At 45.3% G+C, this 23,963-nt stretch overlaps 1 protein-coding gene across 7 annotated transcripts; it reads right to left on the bottom strand.

Moving 5' to 3' along the window:
* Nucleotides 1-1,325: 1,325 nt before the first annotated feature.
* Nucleotides 1,326-23,819, bottom strand: ZSCAN12 (zinc finger and SCAN domain containing 12). Of its 7 annotated transcripts, XM_064597059.1 has the most exons (6): nt 22,394-23,801; nt 19,467-19,614; nt 16,759-17,884; nt 10,279-10,709; nt 6,666-9,090; nt 1,326-5,889 (listed from the first exon to the last, which is right to left on the bottom strand). In XM_064597059.1, exons 1-4 carry the CDS (start codon nt 22,808-22,810, stop codon nt 10,580-10,582), a joined length of 1,821 nt encoding a protein of 606 aa, XP_064453129.1. In that variant the 5' UTR covers nt 22,811-23,801; the 3' UTR covers nt 1,326-5,889; nt 6,666-9,090; nt 10,279-10,579. The 7 variants fall into 7 exon arrangements, 6 of the variants coding, with proteins under 6 accessions (XP_064453129.1, XP_064453127.1, XP_064453130.1 ...); XM_064597057.1 differs by having other exon boundaries at nt 1,326-9,090; XM_064597060.1 differs by having other exon boundaries at nt 1,326-9,090; nt 10,395-10,709.
* Between the last annotated feature and the right edge of the window lie 144 nt (nt 23,820-23,963).

Here is a 23,963-nt window from a genome sequence, read left to right as displayed (position 1 = left end):
CTCTCTCCTCCCTCTTTCTGTTGTTAATATACCCTACTGAGAAAACCAACTGCCCACATAAAAACCTTGTGGGGTATTAAGTTCAATAATGGTGGGGACATGGAGTCAGAGGATGACAGTTTCAGTCCTTTATTTCCTGGTCAAGAGAATGCAGCCTAAGGAATCAGGTAGTACATTTAAAAAGCTAGAAATGTACCAGAATTTCAACCAAGAAAACTTGTATTTCCTACTTCCATTTCTTGCCAGTTTCCTTCATTTCAACAGGAGTCTCTCAACTTCAGCACTATTGACACTGTGGGCTGAATAATTTTGTTGTGAGAGGCTGTCCTGTGCAATGTAGGATTAACAGCATTCCTAACCTCCACTCACTAGATTCCAGTAGCTCCTTCCTCTCCCCTCCCAACCACTAATCTGCCCCTCCCCACTGACCCCCACCCCCACCCCCCACCCCCCACCCCCCGCCTCCTTGCCAGCTATGAAACCACAAGTCTCGACATGGTTAAATGTTTCCTGGGGGACAAAATCACCCTGGTTGAGAAGTACTTGATTTAAACTAAGCCTATTTAAGATATTTGTTTTTTTTTTTTTTTAAAGATTTTATTTATTTATTTGAGAGAGAGAGAATGAGAGAGAGCACATGAGAGGGGGGAGGGTCAGAGGGAGAAGCAGACTCCCCGCTGAGCAGGGAGCCCGATGTGGGACTCGATCCCAGGACTCCAGGATCATGACCTGAGCTGAAGGCAGTTGCTTAACCAACTGAGCCACCCAGGCGCCCTATTTAAGATATTTGAAAACACTTTGAAAGACCTTGTTCATCTAGTCTTTTCCGATTTGCATCTCATGGCAACTCCTAGCCCCCAACCAGTCCAAACAGCCCTTTTCCCCTGACCTTTCAGAATCTCATAGTCCATGTGAAATCTAAGTTACAGGTTGCCTGGGTGGCTCAGTCGGTTGAGCCTCCAACTTGGTTTCAGCTGGAGTCATGATCTCGGGTCCTTGGATCAAGTGCCACCCTGCAGTGCAGAGTCAGCTCTTCCCTCTCCCTCTGCCCGTGGCCCCCATCCTGTGCATGCACACTCCTGCAATCTCTCAAATAAATAAATGAATGAATAATCTTTAAGAATTAAAAAGACTGGGCACCTGGGTGGCTCGGTTAAGCGACTGCTTTCGGCTCAGGTCATGATCCTGGAGTCCCTGGATCCAGTCCCACACTGGGCTCCCTGCTCGGCGGGGAGCCTGCTTCTCCCTCTGACCCTCCCCCCTCTCATGTGCTCTCTCTCTCTCATCCTCTCTGTCTCAAATAAACAAATAAAATCTTAAAAAAAAAAAGAATTAAAAAGACTTTGGGGTGCCTGGGTGGTTCAGTCATTTAAGCATCTGCCTTGGGCTCAGGTCATGATCTCAGGGTCTTGGGATCAAGCCCTGCACTGGGCTCCCTGCTCAGCGGGGCATCTGCTTCTCCCTCTCCTTCTGAACTCTCCCCTGCTTGTGCGTATGCACGCTCTCTCTCAAATAAAATCTTAATTTTTAAAAAAGAATTTAAAAGGACTTTTTAAAAAAGAAATCTAAGTTACCTCATTTTTAGCATGAAGTCTAATGATGTATCACCACTCTACCTCTTCTGTTATGGCTGACAGCATTGCCCAAGCATTACTGTCCTTTCCTCCAAACAAGGGAAGGCTCTTATGATGAGACATCATTATTCTATTTTGTAGGGTAAAAACAGTAGAAAGACACTACTGAATAAAATGTCAGGGCTCCAGGTCATGGATTTCCTTCATACCTACAGACCAGTGAAGAAAACTGTATCATGAAGGGATGTATGGAGTGAGGGGGAGTTGGTCATTTGTACATGATGGCAGTGGCTCCATAGGTATTCTTGAGGTTTTAAGTTCTCTCTTCCCAATTAGTAAGTGCCCTGGAGGTTAGAAGATCATGTTTTTCTACCTGGCTTTTGCATTTAACAAATGCTTGACCCAGCACAATGGACCTATCAAAGTTGATTGACAAAACAGTACTTCTTTGAGATGGATTTGGCAGAAGGAAGCTGAACAATAAAATGTAAAGACTGAGGGTTCAAAATATTGATGTCTAATTTGGAGGGGGTTAGGAGATTATCTGGTACAACATTCTCTAAATTATTTTGAATGTGACCTATAAAAATGATAACTTTACAAATGACAGTTACACACACAAATACAGAATACTGGAACAAAAGTATTGTGAAACGGTACTGTCATTATGAGTGAATTCTGGTATTTTCTGTTCTAAATGCTTCCATTTCATTTTTTGGAAAACCCCCTAATGGAGTATAATGACAGCTGCTTCAATCTGTGTCACCAAACATCCTCCAAAAACAATGTAGAATAAGGAAAACAAAACTAAACAAAAACTATGCCTTCAAAATACCAGAAGACAGAAAATGCCTAAACTTTAAATTACCTGGAATACAAAGTGAGAAAACACCAGAATCCCCCTATAGCAAGTCTTTGTGGTGGGAAACAGTCTGAGAAAGTCCTAGAAGAGAGAAGAGGGGAACTAGTAGTGGCCCTAAAAATTGCTCTAAAATCACCACCAGAAGGAGGGAGTCTATCCTAAGTGTGAAAATTGGGAAAAATATACTAGGAGATGAGAACACTAAGAAAGGGACTTAAAAGGGTATGTAATTCACGGTGGCAGTCTTCAAAAGACATACTTTGGCAGGGAGGGGAGTAAAGAAAAAAAAAAAGAAGTACTTTTTGGGAAACGTGTAGTGAAAGGGATATAGAGTGAAAGAGGAAAAGTTTTAGATTCCTGCAAGACATATACACATAAAGAATCTCAAAACCAGTAATCACAGAGTCCGCATAATATAATCCACTAAAGAAACTGGATTTTGTTACACAGACAGAAGGGACCATTGAATAAGGAATCCAGCACACACCCTAAGTTTATAAATAGGAAAAAACATGGAAAAGTCTAGGAAAAGGTACTACATGGAAAGAGAAAATCAGAACCAATGCACCTCAACTAGTAAGAATCACCTAGACCACTCCCCCAAAAATCCTTGAAGAAAAAGAAAAATGAAACAGCATTGCAAAGTAAACTGAACATCTCAAACAAGAACTGGAGATAAGAAAAACACCTTGAATCAGAAACTCAAAAATTAGGGGGCGTCTGTGTGGCTCAGACAGTTGAGCGTCTGCCTTCGGCTCAGGTCATGATCTCAGGGTCCTGGTATCAAGTCCCACATCGGGCTCCCTGCTGAGTGGGGAGCCTGCTTCTCCCTCTGCCTCTGCTGCTCCCCCTGCTTGTACTCTCTCTCTGTCAAATAAATAAAATCTTAAAAAAAAAAAAAAACAACCCTCAAATTAAAAAAAAAAGATGGATCAAAAAACTAGGAGGAAATGAAGAGGGCTGACTGAACTCAGGAAAGAAATGGAAGAAAGAGTCACCTCAGAAACAAACACTATATTAAAATATGCCTAGGGAAGGAAACTCTATAAACATAAACCATAAACTGTAAAAGGTGCACTGAGGCAGGAAAGGCAGGAAAACAAAGAGAATGAAAGTGAAAGGAAAGAAGAAAGTAGAAAGTATTTGAGAAGGAGTGTTTGAAATGGAAGCTGGGCCAATGAAGTCCCTGAAAAATAAAACAATGAAACAAAATTAATATTAAAGCCCATAATCCAAGAAAACTTCATATTGTTAAAACACTGAAAATAAGAGGGGCACCTGAGTGGCTCAGTGGTTAAGCGACTGACTCTACCTCAGTTCAGGTCTTGACCTCAGGGTCATGAGTTCAATCCCTGAGGCTGGCTTCACACTCAGCATAAAGCTTACTTAAAAAAAAATTTTTTTAAGTGTGACTCAGGAATTTAATATTCAGCTCAACTGTCCTTCAAGTATCAAGATTAGAAAAATAGTTTGAAATCTAGAACAACTTAGGGATTTCTGTGTCCATGAGTCTTTCTGGAGGAGTCACCTGGAAACAAGCTTTATTCAACCATATGACTTGGAATACTCCAAAATTATCAAGAATATTTTAATATGTATCTAAAATTAAAACAAAAGGGGCATCAAGGGTAGAAGGTAAATATGTAAACACTGTATTGTGACAAAGTAGAAATAATACATCTTAAAAATGGGAGAAAGGAGGGGTGCCTGGCTGGCTCAGTCAGAAGAGCGCGAGATTCTTGATCTTGGTGTAGTGAGTTTGAGCCCCACATTGGGCACAGAGATTACCAGTAAAAAATAAGTAAACTTTAAAAAAAAATGGGAGAAAGGAGAATAAGCCGACTGTTATACAGGCAATGGACTGGACGTGAAGGAAACAAAAACTGACAAAGTCAATAGTAAAAAGCTAGATAAGAGTGACGGCGTTCAAAATGTTATGAATACAAATGTTACCATTGTAATAAAACTACCTATTTTTCTAAATACTAAGAATATTTCTAAAGTAAAGAGCAAAATATACAGAAGAAATAAATACAGCAAACATGACATAATAAACATTAAAAAGTTAAAAAAAAAATAAGTTGACAGTTGGGATAAAATATGTCCAATCATATCAATAAATGTGAATTAACCTAACACCTAATAAAAGATTTTTCAGGTAAGCTACAAATTAAGACCTAATTATATGTGTACCCTATACACTGAATGCTGCTGAGATAAATTCAAAAAGATCTAAATAAATGGAGAAATATACCATGTTCATGTGTTAGAACATTTAGTCTTCTTAGGATGTCAATTCTCCCCAAATTGATTTATAGATTCAATGCAATCCAAAGTAAAATCCCAGACTTTTTGGTAGAAATTGGTAAGCTGTTTCCAAAATTCATATGGAAATGGAAATGACCTACAATAGCCGAAACAACTTTGAAAGGTTGAAGGGCCAATGCACCCTATTTCAAGAATTACTGTACAGACATTAGTAATCAAAAGAGAAAGGTACTAGTGTAAAGGTAGACAAATAGATCATTTGAACAGAATACAAAGTCCAGAAATAGACTCACACGAATATGAACGTTTCAGCAAACATTTGAAGGCAATTCAGTTGAAAAAAACTAAATATTACACAGCATCTAAAAGCAATTATAGGGGCGCCTGGGTGGCTCAGTTGTTAAGCATCTACCTTCGGCTCAGGTCATGATCCCAGGGTCCTGGGATCAAGCCCCGGATCGGGCTCCCTGCTCCGTGGGAAGCCTGCTTCTCCCTCTCCCACTCCCCCTGCTTGTGTTCCTGCTCTTGCTATCTCTCTCTGTGTCAAATAAATAAAATCTTTAAAAAACAAAATAAATAAAAGCAATTATAAAACATTTTTTGTGACCTTGGGTTAGGCAAAGATTTCTCAGCCGTATCACCGACATGACCATTAAAAAAAAAAAACAACATAAAATTGTACTTCATGAACATTTAAAATTCTGCTCTTCAAAGCACACTATTAAGCCCACAGACTGCGAGAAATATTCATATATACTTGCACTGAGAAAAGACTGGTATCCAGAATATATAAGTGTAGAAAACAAACAGCCCAAGGAAAAAATCGGCAGAGTCTTGAACAGATACTTCAGCAAAAGGCTTTATAGGAATGACAGATCATCCCAAGAAAAGATGCTCAATGTCATTAGTCATTAGGAAATGCAAATTAAAATTACAATAAGATACACACCTATTAGGTTGTCTAAAATGAAAGACTGACTTTACCAAGTGCTGGCAACAATGTGTAGTGAAGGAAAGCTCATACACTGCTGGTAGGGGTGTGAAAGGGAACAAATATTAGAAAACAGGGCACCTGGGTGGCTCAGATGGTTAAGTGTCTGCCTTCGGCTCAGGTTGTGATCCCAGGGTTCTGGGATCGAGTCCCACGTCGGGCTCCCTGCTCCTTGGGAGCCTGCTTAATAAAATCTTTAAAAAATATATATATGTATATATTAGAAAACAGTTTGAGTTTCTTTAAAAAAAAATATTCTTAGCAGGTAGATCTAACCATCCCACTCTTAGGTATTTACTGAAGAGAAATGAAAGCATATGTCTATACGAAGACTTGTACACAAATGTCTGTGCCAACTTCATTTTTAAGAGCCCCCAAATGAAAATAACCCAGACGTCTATCAATAGGTAAATGTACAAACAAACTGTGGTGTAACCATACAATGGAATACTCAATAAGAAAAAGAATGGATTATTGATACATGCAACAACGGGGATGAATCTCCAAATAATTATGGTGAATGAAAGAAGCTGGACCAAAAAAAAAGGGTACATACTGTATTCCATTCCTATCCAATTCTAAAAAATGCAAACTAAATCTATAGCAACAGAAAGCAGAGCAGAGGTTGCCTGGAGATGAGGTGGGGTGCAGGGAAGTGTGGGAGAGAGGAATTATCAAGGCACACACGTTAACATTTTGGGCGATCGATATGTTCATTATATTGACTGTGGTGAATATATTTATATTCATTATATTCATTAGTTCATTATATTTACTGTGTATCAATTTCCCTCCATAAAGCTGTTTTAAAAATTGTAACTGATTATATTGCAGATTCAAGGCAAACAAATTTAAAAATCTAGAGGAAACAGAGAATTTTCTAAGCAAATAATATATTACTAAAATTGACTCTCATTATAAATAGAAAGCCTAAACAGACCGGTTTTGTAGAAGAAACAGAAAAAGTTACCAAGGAACTATCCCACAGGAAAGCACCCAGTCCAGATGGCTTTACATCAGAATTCAACCTTCAAAGACCAGCTAATTCCAGTGCTCTATAAATTGTTCTACAGTATTAAAAATGAACAAAAATATAATTACTTTTATGATGCAATTAAAATGTTGAAACCTAAACCTGGAAAATATAGTACAAAAAAAAAAAAGTAAGTTACAGACCAATTTCATATAAACATTGAAGAAAAATGTACTAAATAAAATATGAACAGTCAAACTCATTAACATATTAAGAAAAGAATACACCATGACTAAGCAGGACTTACTGCAGGAATGCAAGATTGGTTCAATATTAGAAAATCCTTTCACATAATACAAGATAATAATAAAATTAAGAAAAAAAACCCCCATGATTTCTGTAGATGCTATAAAGGCCTTTTACAGAATGCAGTCATTCTTCTTTTTTTTTTAAGATTTTATTTGAGAGAGTGCGTGAGAGAGCACGAGTTGGGGGGGGGCAGAGGGAGAGGGAGCAGACTCCCCGATGAGCAGGGAGCCCGATGTAGGGCTCGATCCCAGGACCCTGGGATCATGACCTGAGCAGACGGCAGACGCTGAACTGACTGAGCTACCCAGGTACCCCAAATGCAGTCCATCTTCTAAAATGACTTTTTTTTTTTCCCTCTGAGAGAGAAAGAGAGCACATACGGCGGGGAGGGGCAGAGGGAGAAGGACAGAGAGAATCTTAAGCTGGCTCCATGTCCAGCACTGAGCTCGACATGGGACTCCATCTCACCACGCTGAGATCATGATCTGAGCTGGAATCAAGAGTCGGATGCTTAATTGGCTGAGCCACCCAGGCACCCCCTGTAATACCTATTCAAAAAAATTTAGGAATATACAACAAATACACTCAGAGTTCTGAAATAATCACTGCAGAGTTTTAAAATCTATGTTTCCTATATTTAGTGATCTCCTATAAATTACGTAAGCCTCATTATCTCTCATAGAGATTGGGCTATATTAACAACTTGCTGAAGAGCTTCTAAAGATTCTTTTTGCCTGTTTTAGAACTAAAAAGGATAATAAGCAAGTTACTTAAAGTATTAGCCTTCACAACATTATGTGTTATCTGTAAGGGAAAATATCTCCATCATTATCTGTCAATAGGCTGTATGTTAATTATCTTTCACTATCTTAAAAAAAACAATCAAACCAAAGCTGGAAAATATATTTCTCTGAAGGACATTTACATGACCTTATGCTGGAGAACACAGAAGCAGTCTCAAATTTAGGAAAGTGTCCAACAAATTAATGATGTGGTTACTTTCATTGCATGTACTGAAACTTTATAAATGTGATTTTTGTGTCCTGGGGTACAAACACAAACCTATTTAGCCCGTAAAGAAAATAAAATCTAACAGTAGATAATAATCTACTCTTGTTGAATGAATTAAAGCTGTAAGATTAGAGCAGGCCTGGGGAAAACATGTATGCACAGTCATCCAGGAGACAGTATCCCAAGTCCTGGGATGCAAGGAAGCAACTTATTTCAAAAGTCTTGGTTGCTTACATCTATAGACTCTAGAAAGCAAAAAAGAACTGCTGGCCTTTCCTTTTCTTGACCTGAGGCATTCGCTGAATGTTTTTACTCGCTAAATTGGGCAACTAAGAATACCCATTCCCCATATAACTCGCCCATTTACATTAATTATATTAATTTTCCAATACTGTGGAGATTCTGTTGTGGAGACTTGGTCTCTGTCCATTCAACTTCCCACGATCCTCTCATTTTTAAGAACTTTTCTGATATGGATTCACTGATGTTTACCAAGATCCAACCACTGTCTGAAGACTTCCATACTCATCATACTGTCTGGATTTCCCTGTAGCATGAATTCTTCAATGCTGAATAAAGCTGGTGACTCCATGCAAAGCATTTCCACATTCATCATTTATAAGATTTCTCTCCTGTGTAGATTCTCTGGTGCACTGTCAATCCTGACTTGTGGGTGAAGGCATTCCTCCTTCCTCCACATAAGGTTTTCTAAGGCTTCTGTGCTGAATGAAGTCCTCCTCATAGTCATCACATCTCTGCAGTCTCTTGTTTATGTGATTCTCTGATGTAAAATGAGGCCACCATAACTGAAAGCTTTTCCACATTCTTTACACTGAGCATTTTTCCATGTGGTGGATCTCCTGGTGGGAAAGGAGGGACCCACTCTAAACAAAAGCCTTTCTAAACCTGTTCTCAAAGAGATTCTTCTCTTCGGCATCTGGACTCCCTAATGCTGAGTAAGGAGTCACCAGTGACTAAAACTTTTCCTACACTTATTGCGTAGGTGTTGAAGTTCTACAGAGATCCCACCACATGATTTGTAATCTTCAGAATTTTTTTTGTGTTGGAGACAAGTCCTTATTTTCATTCTCAGTAACACCACCTTAAAAAAAAAAAAATGCACAGACATTTCAAATGTTGGTTGTCTCTTCTGCTGAAACTTAAGATGAAGAACAGTGATAAAAATAAAACCCAGTTTTACCTAAAGTGCATGCCTGTTCTATGTATCTAAACTGTCATCTCAATTTGGCAAAGTGCCCAAAAAGGCATGCAAGGTTCCAGCCTGAGTGAGAAGACACAGCTGGGCAGAAAGTTTGGAAGAACATGGAGGATTTTCTCACAAAATGTGACAGAGAATCAGGAAGGTATAATCAAAAAAGTTAAGAGGAGATAAGTTTGAATCCAGAGATGAAAAACGGGAGTCATGAAATCAAGAGAAATTTTAATTTGTTAGTGTGAGTTAAACGGACCATTTATGCCAACTGAAATGTACCCAGGCCACTACTATAGACAAGCAAAATGTTCCACAAATATTTATTGAGTCAGTCAATGAACAGTGGTATATGATAAAAGTTAACTTGAAGCAACAGCTAGAACAGTTCAAAATATATACTGTTTTGATATGGAAAAACTAAATTGGGGAAAATAACTTTTCCAGGAACGTTCAGGACTAAAACACAGGAAGAAAGCTGCACTTTGAAGTTAAAGGAGTTGACAGGTCAAAACAATTCAAACAAAACCACTCACAAATATGGCTGGGAGTTTCTACCTCAAGAATCGGGCAGATAATGAGAAGGAGGTGGGTAGGGGCAAGTTTTCAAGGGAAAGGACATTACTGAGAGTTCTAAAAAGCTTCCTTTCAAGGATCTCATCTTTCTCTGCAGACACCCTTTCTCATCCGCTTTCCGTTTCAAAAGGCAATAATGCTCAAAGTCAAACTATGACCAGGGTCTTAACAGGCTGCACTTGAAACCCTGGATTCCAAAGTACTCTCTCTGCCATAAGCATTTCTTGTTCTATTCTTTAGCCTGTACCCTAAAGGCAATGGGATGAAGCTGGTCTTGGAAAACTGAATTTGAAGTCGCCCAAACAACAATGACAACCCAGTAACGAAACGCTTCCCAGTGGTGCACACGAATACCAAGGGGAATTAAAGCCCATGAGGGAGGTGCTGGGTTTTGGCTGCAGGGACATGTAGTGGATCCTAAAGTTCAGTTTTACTTTCTCTGCTATTCCAGAAGACCTTCACTACTCAAGCCGTAACCTATGTGATTATCCCAACCCTTCCCACCTGATGGCCTTCCCTCCAAGCTGTCTCCAACTTCTCTAGCATAAGTGATGCCTCTTCTCCACATTCTGGGTATTATCCCTGCCCGAGTCTGCAGCTTCCCAGCGAGGTGTCAGGACCTGCTTCAGCACCTGCTCCTTGGTCTGTTTCTGGTCTCAGCAACTATGGGCAAAGCTCTGAGAGTCTTCCGACAGCCCTGGGAGGCCCAGGGAGCTGTCTCCTGGCAGCAGCAACTTGAAGTCTGAAGGACTGTCCGTGACTTCTTTGCCAGCGTGGTCCCAGGCACGGCCCTCTCCCTCTGCCGTCAGTCACTATTAGGGACCCTTCGGCAGGAGGACCGCCATTCTGGAATGAGGGCACTCAGGAGAAGATTCACGCCAGCCTGGGGTTCACAACGGTTCTTCAGAAGTGTTTCCTTGTAGCCAGTCTTCTTCCTGGGGCACAAAAGAACACTGTTAACAGAAGCTCTAATTTTTGTTCCGCTGTTTTACTCAAGAATTCACTACCCGGACAAGGCACTGAAAGAAAAAGGAACTGTCAGGAAGCTAAATAAAGTGAGTGGGAGGGACTTTGCAAATCATTAGCGAGCACCGTGCGCTGAAATCTTTTACTTCCTAAATGTTTGTTAATAAAACTTGAAAGACCATGACCCTCTTCCCCTGGGTTCTCCCCTTCAAAGAATCCCGGAGAAACAGTGGAGAAAACAACATCAGAGATGAGAAAACAAGGACAGCTCATGTTTATTTAAAAGTAACTACAAATGCTTTCACAATCCACGGACAACTGGACGATACTGCGGTACAGACATCAAGTCGTCGCTAAATCACACAAGCACCGAGGGGCTTCTAGGCCGCTTCTTGCCCCCAGCGTCGCCTCATCGACTGCAGGGAGGGTCAGCAGTCAGGGCATCTCCCCGACCGACCCCACACCACCTCCTCCTCAACAGTCCCGGTGTCCCGGCACCCCTCCGAACTCCGAAGCCGCCCTCGACTCCCCCTGCGACCCTCGCTCGTCGGACCCCTCCCCCACCGCGGCCCGCCGCGGCGCCCCAGGCAGCCGGCGGAGAGGCCCCGCCCCCGCGCCCCGCCCCCGCGGCGCCCGCGCTTCCGGGCCGCCTGCAGCCCCGCCCCCCCGCGGCGCCGCGCGGTCTCCTCTAGGAACCTGGAGGCCCTCTCCTCTCGGTGGCTGCCTAGCGGCGTCCCAGCCCCGCTGAGCCTCCGGGCGGCGCCCGCAGCTGAGCGGGGCCCGCGCTCGCACGGCCGTCCCCGAGGAAGGAGGACCCGCGGACCCGGGCGGCGCACCACGCGGCGGTCCCGCCAACGCTGCCCGCGCGAAGCACTGTGCGTACAACCCACCGGCCCCCACGTAACGCCCAGGCGGCACCGCCCTACGGGGAGAGCGCGACACAACGAAGGTCAGCCACTCGCCCGAATCCGGTCGACGACAGAAACCCGTCACGTTTCTTAGCGGGTATGAGAGGAGGTCACCACTTCAGTAGGCCCGCTGAGGTACTAGATCAGCAAGATACGCCTATCAAGCCCCGAGAGGAATTAGTCAAGAGCTAACCCTAAGTCACAGGTGACAAGTAACATCCCTTGGAGGCCCTTCTTGGGATACCCAGGACCAGGCCGTCTGGGCTAAGATGATCCGTGAAACAAACACGTACGCCTTCAGCTGTGCGGGGTGAAAGCTCTGGGAGCCTTGACCGATGGGCTTTCAGACCTCGGAGTGAACAGTCAGGGGTTTCCATGAAATCGAGGGAAAACCGCTGGCTCTCGGTGATGGTCTTAAAATGTGAGCCGAGGAGCTACTCAGCCGAGTTTACTCACCATGGCTGGATCAAAATCAAATTACATGTATAAAATAAAACCTACGTACAACACATATTCTTATAAAATATGTTCATACATATATACTTTATATATATATATAATGTGTGTATAAAAAATGTGCAAGAACTCCTTACCAATTACACCCAAAAACATTAGGTTATGAGAGAGGACCCAAAGAAATTCCAGTAAAATGAACTGCTAGAGGGGCTGTGATATGAGAACTTTTCAGTGTGAAAGGATGAAAGTTGAGAATATTTAATTAAAGGCTGTCAAATGATTATCCCTAAACTGAATAGGGCAACTTGTTGCTCAAATAAATTGTGGGCTTGTGGAGTTAGGAGAGGCACCTGAAAGAACTATTTTATATAATTCTGTTTCCGTTAATCTTAGAAGTGGTGTTAGCTACAAATATAAAACCCTCATCAAGAATAGATCCATAATATGGGTTATTGGATAGATCCATAACCGGACATCAACTTTATGATGTGTATTAATGAGGACTGCCAAAAATCCCATATTCTGTCAGAATAGAGGGTGATCCTTTCCTATAAAGAGTCCATTTTTAGTGGAATGTCTCCTGTGGACACCCTCCTTGTGTAGGCAGCAAGCATTAGGGTTCACATTACATTGACCAAACTTCATCCAAGATTTGGTGTGCAGAGGGTGGTGATATTACCTTGGGTGCTTGGACCTAGGACTCTGGAGTTTCTGAAGTCTCTTTCAGAAATGACAGTAGAAAAGTTCCCACAGATCATTACTCAGGACATTGATTACCACTGCAACACAGGGTACCTTCAACTGAAATAGGAAGTGTGGGCTCTAGAATTGGGCTGCTTGGGTTCAAAGCTTGGCCCCACTATATACTAACTTTGTGACCTCAGGCAGCTTCAATTCACTGATTTCAGTTTCCCCAGCTAAGAAGAAAATAAACCACTTGGTAATGCCCGACCCTTAGTAAGCCGTATATGTTACATATTATTAACAAATCCTATTCTCGACTCCCAAAGACGCCAATAAGGGCTTTGTTTTGACTGTAAGAACTCTATGATGAATAATCTATGGCAAATAACAAGAGGCTATTTCTGCTCAGAGCACAGGGGTGCAGACCTGCTCTCCACTGCCTCACCCCATAACTGACATTTCTCAATTCAGAGTCCTGCTCAATCCCATTCTGTTTCCTCAGTAGCTTTATCTCACACCTAAAATTCCAGCAACCTCTTCTTACAACTGGGTCCTTTCTATTACACCCCCTAAACCCGTTTGTCAGGTTACTCTTCATTCAAAGCCCCCTTCACTTTTTTCGTCTTAAACACTCAGTATCTTGTTTACCTTGAATCAATTAGAAAAGAGAAGCCAGTCAATCTCACTCTCATCCTTATTGATATTTCTAAGCCACTGCTTTGTGACTCAGGTGTTACACCAGTTCCTCCACCTGGCTGTTACTACTCTTGACTGCCATTATTTCTACCTTGGACTTGCTTCAATTTCACACTTTTCCTTCCCATCCTACTGCCTGTTATTGCTGATGGTTTCAAAATCCACAAAGGTAAGCCGCTTCAAAGGACCCTGATTTCCTAGGTCCTGTTTTATCCAGAAAGATGCACTCTGGACTTCATCATTCTCTGTTTGCCACATTCCCCAACTTCATATCGAACCTGTTATGTCCTCCATTTGCCCCTCAGGGCCTTCTACTTCTGTGTTGCCAATTTAGCTCCAGTTATTATACTCTATTTTCTCCTTATCCTGGATAGTTTGACCCTTTTGATGCCTACCTGGAAATTCCACCCCACCCCACCCTTTCTTGGTACTGCAACTATATTTAAGTACAAGAAACAACCAGAACAAAACTCCCACCTTTGTTTTTAAACAAGTTATGAACTGTATGCTATATCACAGGCATATCCCGATGCTCTGGGTCTCTATCTATGGCTCCTTTATATTAGGCAATTAAAGGCGTTAGAGGCCAATGGAGGCACGCGTCTGCGTTGAGAACGTGTTAAGCAGAAGATGAACTGCATAACCTGTAACAGCGCTGTGAACAGAAAGCAAGTTTAAAGTAAGAATCGTGTTCCAGTGAGCAGTAGGATTCGAGAGGTCAAAGAGTAACTTCAGTTTGGATACCGTGTCTGACATCAGATCAGGTGACAAGCACGAATAGCATTAGTTGGTGAAGAGGACGTGCTCATATGGGTTCTCATCACTAAGCAGCGAGGAGCTTGCCAGAGTGAGAAATGCAAGGCAGGGTGAGCTGGGGAAGGGAGCAGGAACACACAGCTCAAAGCTCTCAGGCTCACTCGGGGCAACAAACTGTTTTCTGGATGTAAAAGGTTAGTTCCCCAACCTTGGCTGCCTCAGTGTCTCATGTGTGCAGCTCCCATGTTGGTCTTAGGATAAACACCTAAAGAGAGAGTCCTCAACTTGTGACTCTGAGTTGTTTTTTCAAATGTTCATTTGCTTTCTTCTATTGTGAACTCAGGATGTTTTCCCATGGTCATGTAAATTCCAATCCCAAAAGCAAATGACACGTGTCATTATATGCCTAAATTATAGTACTAATACCATTATTCTTCTTATGGGAAAATGTGCTCACACTTAGAGCTTAAAAGCTACATAGCTATTTCTCCAGGAACCCTTGTGGTTCCAAGCCAGTGCTGATACTCTTATGTTCTGGATAGGGCTACGGATAGAGGGATAGGAGACAAGGGCCGAAGGGAAAGGGGGCAGAGTACATTACAGGAGCAGGGAGGAGATGGGATAGAGACCCAGGGCTGGATACAATGGCAGTTAAGAGTAGTTAAAGGAGGGCAATTACCCATTTCTCCCCTCCCCCTTTTGTCTCACCACTTCAAACCCACTAACCAGCTAGAGGTGAGGGGTGGAGAGGATCCTGGAGTCCTGTGGGATGAGGTAGGGTGGGGAGGTAGTCCCAGAAATTGCAGAGTCTACTGTGGCAAGGTAGCAAGGGAGGGAAATTGGAGGACAGCTGAGTGAAGATTAAGAATAGTCTCTGTAAATAAAAAGATCAACAGACCAGGAGCCATGTGCGCCTCTCTGTGGCTGCCGACCGCCCACAATAATCATCACAGGCCCTCATCTAGGACCGAACTGTTTACTCAGTAAAACAGGAGTAAAGTCAACCAGTTATCGGTTCATGTTTTCACAACTCCCAAGGGACAGAGTCACTAATCTTTGGCTCTTTTATGGGCTCAAGAAGGTATACAAACCAAAAAAATTGTAAACCAGTTCTGAAGAGCAGTTATCGGGGAATTCAGAACGTGAGAACTACGTGATCGGGGGAAAAGAGAGGTCAGGAGCCAAGGAGAGAATACTAGCACCCTCCCCTGACTAAACACACACAGCCTTGTGCTCAGATGGCCCCTGCAGCCTTCGAATGCAGGTCAGGAGGCTATTTTGACACCCTTAAATGCGAAGGGGCGAGCAGGCCAGCCTGAAGCCCTGGTGGCTGGCCGGCGCTCAGCCTCTCTCTAAAGTACCGGTTGCACCTCTCCTCCGTCGGCTTCCCTTCCGCTCTAAACCAGCAGCCGTGCCTGTTGACGGGACTGCGCGCACGCATCCGCGCTCCACAGGCAACCATGAAGGCAGCTGGGATTCAATGCGCGGCTTCTCGAATTGCAGCATCAGGTGACCGGCTACAAACATGAAGATTCCCGGCCCCCATCCCAGGCTTAACGAGGCAGAAGGTCTGTGAGTGGGACGTGGGCATTTTAAACGAGCTCCACACGCAATTCTGACGCTCAGTGAAGTGGAGGGATCCCTAGAGCAACGGACAGGACTTGAAGTCGGAGACCTACTCTTCAGGGGCTGGTCTCTCCCTTGTGTGACATGGTAGCTATGTCACCATCTCCACCTGCAAGAGTCCTCACCTTTCCAATGGACAGTGATTTTAATTTAGAGAGATTTTAGGAATGAAGTCAGAAAAGTGCTAAGAGGCACGCGCACCCTCCCGCAGTCTGTCCCCAAGCTCTGCAGCCAGCCTACCGCCATCAACCGCCCAACCGGACAGACCCTCGACCTCAGGTCGGCTCGGACGCCGCCAAACCACGAGCACTCTGCCTGCATTTCCTTCACCCTAAATGCTTTCCATTTTGCCTTCCAATTCTGCCCACCCAACCCTTTTCGTAAGATCTTTCCTGACCCCGAGGTGTCGGTGGTCCGTCCTCCCAGATGGACAGCACTTACTGTGCACCACAAGCCACTTCCAAGACACGGGACTCGCGCCATCAATTCTCCTGTCCCCCTGCAGTCTTACCTAACCTCACACGTGGTATTTAGCTATCCCCAACTAAACTGTAAACTTCGGAGAAGAGGAACTTGGTGTTATGCTTCTTGATCTCCACAGCACCTGACAGAACGGGCAGCACACAGGGAATTCTTTATAAAATAGCTAAGGTTTCCTTAGAGCAACAGTGACTGGCATCTTCCCTAAATGACTTCAAAGCCGGGATTTCTCTCCAGCCCGCACTCTGTGACACAGCTTCCCTGTAGCCATCACAGAGAAACAGACTTTTCTCCTCTGTGGATAGTCTGATGTTGAATGAGAGCTGAGGTCTGCCTGAACGATTCCCCACACTCTTTACATTTACAGGGACCACCTCTAGTATGGATTCTCTGGTGTTTACTAAGATCTGACCTCTGTCTGAAGGCTTTGCCACATTCATCACATTGGTAGGGTTTCTCCCCAGTGTGGATTCTCTGATGCTGAATGAGGCTGGTGATTCCACGGAAGGCATTCCCACACTCCTCGCACTTGTAGGGCCTCTCTCCAGTATGGATTCTCTGATGTTCCGTGAGGACGGATCTCTGAGTGAAAGCCTTCCCGCACTTATCACATTTACAGGGTCTCTCCCCAGTGTGAATTCGCTGATGTTCTATAAGACTCGTCCTCTGAATAAAGGCTTTTCCGCATATGTCACACTTGTAAGGTTTCTCCCCAATGTGGATCCTCTGATGCTGAACGAGGCCACTCTGACTGAAGGATTTCCCACATTCCTTACACTGATGGCACTTTTCTTTGTGGTGGATCTCCTGGTGGGAAACAAGGGACGAGTTATAAACAAAGGCTTTTCCACACTCGCTGCACTCGTAGGGCTTTGCCCCAGTGTGAACTCCTTGATGCTGAGTGAGTATGGAGCGCCGACTGAAACTCTTGTTACACTGAGTACAGTGGTACGGTTTGTCTCTTGTGTGGATCTTGAGGTGGTGAAAGAGGCCTGCTTTCTGGCTAAAGGCTTTGCTGCGCTCATTGCAGTGGGAGTGCTTCTCTCCTGTGTGAAGCCTCTGATGTTGGTTAAGAGCTGACCACCGGCCAAAGGCTTTGCCACACTCAGTACATTTATATGGCTTCTCTCCGGTGTGTATTATTTTGTGCCGAATAAGCACAGTTCTCCCACGGAAAGTTTTTCCACATTCCTCGCATTTGTAGGGCCTGTCTCCAGTATGGACCCTCTGATGTTCTAGAAGACGCGAGTGCTGACGAAAGGCTTTCCCACACTCCTTGCACTCGTGAGGTTTTTCTCCCAGACAGACCCTCTGCTCTTCAGTCAGACTGACTCTGTTTTCATCACCTGTAGATTGTTCACCTTTCCTGGAGTGTCCAGATGATTCTTCTGTTTTTGCTTCAGATTCATCAGCTTTTCTGCACCGAGCGGGCTGGGACACTTCACTTTCAAATCTAGACATATTCTCATATGGTTCCATTTCTTCAGAAACTTCTTGCTTTAAATTCCTGGACTCGTTTCCAGTCTCAACACCTGAAACTACAATGGATTGCCAAGTCAACTAGTTTCCAACATAAGATTTGTCAGTGAAAAATACATAAGAACCTAGAGTACATAAAAACCTAGAGTTTCTGCAGGACGATGAAATGGCATTAGACCACAGGACAGACACAATACGTAAAGCACTCCAAAAATTGTTATGGAAATGACCAAAAACCCAATAGAAACTGGGCAAAGGAAAATTTGACTGTAATAAGGGAAAAGCAAACTTAAACAATACTGAGACACAATAAAGGAGTGTGGGAAAGCCTTTTCACCCATCATCCTGCCCATCAGTACGACGTAACACTGTGTTCATGAAATGGGTGTCACATGTTGCCAGTGGGAGTGTAAACTGACCCACACTTTATAGAAGGCAATTTGACAACATCTATCAAAATTACAAATGTATTTAACCTTTAACCTAGTAATTTCACATACAGGAATTTATACTGCAGAATTACACACATTCACCATAGCACCACCTGTTACAGTACAACACTGGGGATAACTTGGGGGATGGATAAGTTAACTGTGTGGTTCATCTATACATTTTACTATTAAGCTGCTAAGAAATAAAAAATACAAGCTTTTGGGGCGCCTGGGTGGCTCAGTCGTTAAGCGTCTGCCTTCGGCTCAGGTCATGATCTCAGGGGCCTGGGATCGAGCCCCACATCGGGCTCCCTGCTTCTCCCTCTCTCCTCCTGCCTGTTTCTCCCTCTCCCGCTCCCCCTCCTTGTGTTCCCTATCTCGCCGTGTCTCTGTCAAATAAATAAATAAAATCTTTTAAAAAAAAAATTGCAAGCTTTTACTATCTTTATGATAAAGAGAAGAAAAGGTATTTGCTAGAATATGAAAAACGTATGTATCTCTAGAGAAGGACACATAAGAACTTAAAACAGTGACAACCTATTTCAGGGCTGGGAGGCCAGACAGCCAAGGGAACAGAGTGAAATGAAAACTTTTCACTGATAATTTTAAGTTTTTGTTTTTGAACTGTATGAATTTTTATCTATTTTAAAAAATTGAATAGGAAAGAATAAATATAGACAAAATAGAGACAAGGAAGATAAGGGGTCTTTCATCCATTCACCAACTTTTAACATTCTGCCACATTTGCTTCGTTGTTTCCTCTCTTTGTCAGCATACACATACATACATTTTTTCCTGAACCATCTGAAAACTGCAGACATCGTGGGGCAGAGGCTTGTTTACTGAAGGAGGAAGGATACAGCCAAAGTGAAGACAGTAGTACCGTCTGATAGGATAAAGGCTAGGAAAAGCAGGGATATCAGTACAATGGAAAATAACTATCAGAATAACTAGGTTAAGCGATCTCAAGTAAAATACTTTTTTTGAATTCTTGCACTATTTTACTTGAGATCACTTAACTTAGTTATTCTGATAGTTATTTTCCATTGTACTGATAAACCGAAGAGTGACAAACCAAAGTGGCTGAGAGTCTGTGCCCAAGAGACTTCCTGACTCTGATGATAAGAAACAGTACAGAGTACTACAGAGGCTTGGTGTCCTGTGCTAGCCCATCCTCCCCTTCCTCCCACGACGGGTCTGTCTTCTTTACCTTGCTCCTCCAGCTGGGCTTCAGGTTCTGGAGACTCACACTTGAGCTGTGCCATCAGGGGTGGGAAGGACATGCTGGGCTCCTGTTCTGTTCTCAGAGGGGCCATCTCCTGCGAGGGCTGGTCCTGTTCCTCAGTGTGGACTGAGACCTGCGGCAAACGAGACACAGCTCATACACTCAGTCTGTGAACAGAAAATAAGAGCCTACGAATCATGGCAGTGACACCCAGCTCTCTGACACCTCAACTTCCTTCCAGGCACCAGCCTGCCATAACCCTCCTCACGGCACCTCCTCTAAGAAATCTTCCTTTCTCCTGTTCTTCACAGCTAAACAAGGCTGGTTGTACCACCATCACTTCATTTATGCTTGGAGAAAGGCAGAAGGAAACAAAGGAGCGACAGGGGGAGGAGGAGGGAGAGGAATCTCTTCCATGTAGGCTCCAGAAGCTGTTCCCTACAGACTGCCCTTCCCAGGCCCCCACCCCACTTCCTTCCAGGAGATGACCTTATTTTCTCCTTGTCCAAGGTCATGGTCACATGAGAGACCACCCACCCTTCATTTCATCACTCCCCCCCATACACACCTTTTCCCTTCCACTTAGAGGAAGAGGCCTTTTCTCATTCAAGGTGCGTATCTCCACTCTCGCCTTCGACCCCATCCCTTCCCTCACTGCACCCCTGACCCCTGCTCCTGCAACAAACTCATTTATTTAGCAGTTTCAGCCACTCTGTAGCTTCCATGCCTGCACAGAATCATTCCCCTTGTATTTAAAAATAACAGGTTTCCCCAGCAGGGTGTGAAACGCAGGAATCTGGGACCACTCTCATTCCTTAGTCTGTGTCTTAGTTCAGGAGCTCTGTGAGCAGGGGCTGGTTACTTGGACTACACGGCACCGTGCACACAAAGCACCTCACAGAGCGCAGGGCTACACCAGGCCCTCAAACTGCTCCCCAATCCCCTTCAGTGGCTACATTCTGTAAATAAGAAATCACCGCACACTGCCTCTATTCTCATTTCTAGCACAGATCCCTCCACCGAATCCCAGCTTGTTACACCCAGTTGCCTGCTCAACTTTTCCAGATGGATTCTAATAGGAATCTCAAAATCAACACATCCAAATACCTAGTAACCCTTGATCCCTGTCCTGACTCCAAACCTTCCTCTCTCCCAGCCTTTACCATCTCCATGAATGACGAATCCACAAGTCATGACGTTCAGAACAAAAACCTTAGCCGAATCCTGAGCTCACTTTCTCTCCTATCCCACATCCTACAGAAAAACAAATCCCGTCAAGTGCTACCTCCAAAACAGGCAGGATCCAATCGCATCTCACCACTTCCACAGCTACTGCCCTAGTCCAAGCCGCCAACACCTGTTGCCTGGATTGGTGCTGAACCTGTCTCCCTGCTTCTATCTTTGACCCCCCAGCCTCCCGCACCCCCACCACCAGCCCCCGTGCACAACTCTTCCAACAGAGCGGCTAGAGTGATTATTTTTAAAATTTAGGTCAGGTCAAACCTCTTCTCTGTTCAAAACTCTCCGGTGACTCAGCACCCCCAGTTTACTGTCTGCCTCCTCTCAGACTAGAATCTATCTATGAGACAGCAACAACGTCTGCGCTTTGTTCACGGCTCCGTTTCCAGTGCCTAGAATGGTGCCTGGTACAAAACTCCATTCAGTAAATGTCTCCTGAACAAATGAACTTTTCCCCAATCCACCTTCCCCTACACCCTGGAACTCTGTTAGGAGCACCTGAATCACGCTAGTCTCTCAAGCGGGAAGTCCCCAGTACTCAGCCTAGAAGTGACTGCTCTGTACAGAGATTTCCCTTCATCCTTCCTTTTTCATCCACTGATCTGTCATCGTTTCCAATTAATACTTACGACATGCTTCGTCCTCTGTAGTCTCACCGTCACAGCTCTCTCAAACTCACATCTTTCTGCCACAGGCTCCTCCCTTCCAGTGTTGGCGCCCCAGTGCTGAGCTGCACTTCTTGTTTTATTATTTCCCTGTTTTATACTCTTCCTAGCAAGACCTCCCAGCCTTGACTCTACTGACAAGTTGGGTCAGATAATCCTTTGTTGTATGCGGCTGTCCTATACACTGTAGGATACTGGGTAACGTCCCTGCCCGTTAGCCACTAGATGCCAGTAGCACCTCCCCCAAACGACAACCAAAAATGTCCCAAGACATTGCCAGATGCCTCTAGGGCACAAAATTGCCACTGGTTGAGAACCACTGTCTTTTATCATGTTGAAACAAAACAGAACAAGATCCTACATACTTTGGTTACATCCTGGGGTTAGAGAAGCTCATTTAGACTCAAAGAGAAAACATTAGACGCTTGTGTCCTACAGAATAAAATGTAAATTCCAGAGGTGATATTCAAGGCCCTGGACTCTGTTTTCAACCCCTCTACTCACACCTCACCTGTCCAACCGAAGGGCTTTCTCCTGCTTCCAGTAACTCCCATCCCTGCCCGGCCCCTCCCTCCTAACCTTCCACTCTGCTCCTACCTCCCACTCCTCCAAGGTGGGGACTTTGATTTCTCCTTCGTTTAATCCTTTAATGGAGGCAGGGCAGGGGATGGGATACACTGTTGTGCAACAGAAGCAATGTCCCTTTCAAGAGACTGCTGACCACCCCGTTACCATGACCTCTCAAACATTTGGTCTTAGAAATCTCTTTCTAATGTTTTTGAGCATTTCATCAAATAGAACTCTGTAGGCCTAGTACAGAAATACATGATCCTTCCGCAGAGAAGCCATAAATAAGTTAGAACTACATTAACCAACTTTCCATGAGGCTAGGGCCTGATGCACCGAAGTGTCAAAAACACACTTTGTGAAACGAAGTTGTACTTCGCTCTGGCCTAGAAATCCCTAATTCACCTTTTCTCAATCATTAAGCAGATCTCTTTTTCTCACCTGTTCTCCAGGCTCATCCAGCTCCCTCTCCAGATCCTCTAGCACGGTCACCGCCTGCTCCCCGCTCTCCCGGTGCCGCTCCCGCACCCAGGCCTGCAGCTCCTCGGGCAGGATGGCCAGGAACTGCTCCAGCACCAGCAGCTCCACGATCTGCTCCTTGCTGTGCGTCTCGGGCCGCAGCCACTGACGGCAGAGCTCCCGCAGCCGGCTCAGCGCCTCGCGGGGCCCAGATGTCTCCTGGTAGCAGAACTGCCTGAAGTACTGTCGGAAGACCTCCCTGCTGTGGGTGTTGCTCTTTCGCAGGTTCTGATCCTGTCCGGTGGTGTCCTTATACTCCTCCCTCTCCTCCTCCTCGATCTTTACTTCCAAAAGCTCATCCTGGTCCTCGTGGGCCGGGAGAGCCCAAGCAGATGCCATCACAGCTGTGCAGAAGCTTCATCGGTGCCGCAAGCAAGATTCCCTGTTAAGTCCTCCCTGGGTGGACCTGAGGGAGAAGCCCTCACTTTTCACACAAGCTACACCGTAGGCAAAATTTGCAAATTCTAATAATTTACTTCTGTGCTTTGCAAGCCACCTCCAGGCTAATTTACGATACTCATGGAAATACTCCGATTACAAAAGACTTAGGAACAGACTAATCTAAAGAGAAGGATTAAGTAAAAGCTGCGAAGTGGTCTGAGGGTTTTACAACGGCCTGGTAGGAAACACCTGCACTGAGTCCTAGAACGAAGGGCAATCAAAGGGAATACAACCGACATTTAGAGCAAATAAATAGCAACAGAACGTCGACACACCCTCGCTCAGTCGCCTTTCTCCTGTAACGGCCGGACGTCCGGCGGAAACCCTGCCGCCAGGAACGCCGGACTCCAGCCCCTCGGGCCTGTGTCCGCCCTTCCCCCGCGCAAGCCACACCGCGTTTCACGACTCTCCGAGGGCGGGACAGGGCCGCACGCTCGCTCACCCGCGGCCCGCGCCGGCCAGCACACGGGTCACTCCCGGGGTACGAAAGGCCGCGGCCTCCAGGCGGTCCGAAGTCGGAACCGCCCACAGCGCCCCACCAAGGCCGGAAGCGAGCGGCGTCGGCGCGCGCGCACTTCCGCCGCAGCCGCAGGGAGGGGGCGGGCGCTGGCCGGGCAGTTCCCGCGCGGCCCCGCGAGGTCGCGAGAGTTAGACAACGGGCGCGCGCACTTCCCCCGCAGCCGCAGGGAGGGGGCGGGCGCTCGCCGGGCAGTTCCCGCGCGGCCCCACGAGGTCGCGAGAGTTAGACGGTGGGCGCGCGCGCACTTCCGCCGCAGCCGCAGGGAGGGGGCGGGCGCTCGCCGGGCAGTTCCCGCGCGGCCCCGCGAGGTCGCGAGAGTTAGACGACGGGAGCGCGCACTTCCCCCGCAGCCGCAGGGAGGGGGCGGGCGCTCGCCGGGCAGTTCCCGCGCGGCCCCGCGAGGTCGCGAGAGTTAGACGACGGGAGCGCGCACTTCCGCCGCAGCCGCAGGGAGGGGGCGGGCGCTGGCCGGGCAGTTCCCGCGCGGCCCCGCGAGGTCGCGAGAGTTAGACGGTGGGCGCGCTCACACTT

The sequence above is a fragment of the Mirounga angustirostris genome, unplaced genomic scaffold (assembly GCF_029215605.1).
Source record: "Mirounga angustirostris isolate CCGP_5_RB_7025 unplaced genomic scaffold, mMirAng1.0.hap1 SCAF_8, whole genome shotgun sequence".
Lineage (NCBI taxonomy): Eukaryota > Metazoa > Chordata > Mammalia > Carnivora > Phocidae > Mirounga > Mirounga angustirostris.
This window is presented reverse-complemented; position numbering and strand designations above follow the sequence as displayed.

Excerpts from the sequence above, each read along its gene's own strand:
- ZSCAN12 (XM_064597055.1), bottom strand. The coding sequence starts at position 22,810 with ATGGCATCTGCTTGGGCTCTCCCGGCCCACGAGGACCAGGATGAGCTT. Across the intron at positions 19,615-22,393 it reads TGGATGAGCCTGGAGAACAG|GTCTCAGTCCACACTGAGGA; the intron begins GTGAGAAAAAGA and ends CGTTTGCCGCAG. Across the intron at positions 17,885-19,466 it reads AGCCCAGCTGGAGGAGCAAG|TTTCAGGTGTTGAGACTGGA; the intron begins GTAAAGAAGACA and ends AATCCATTGTAG.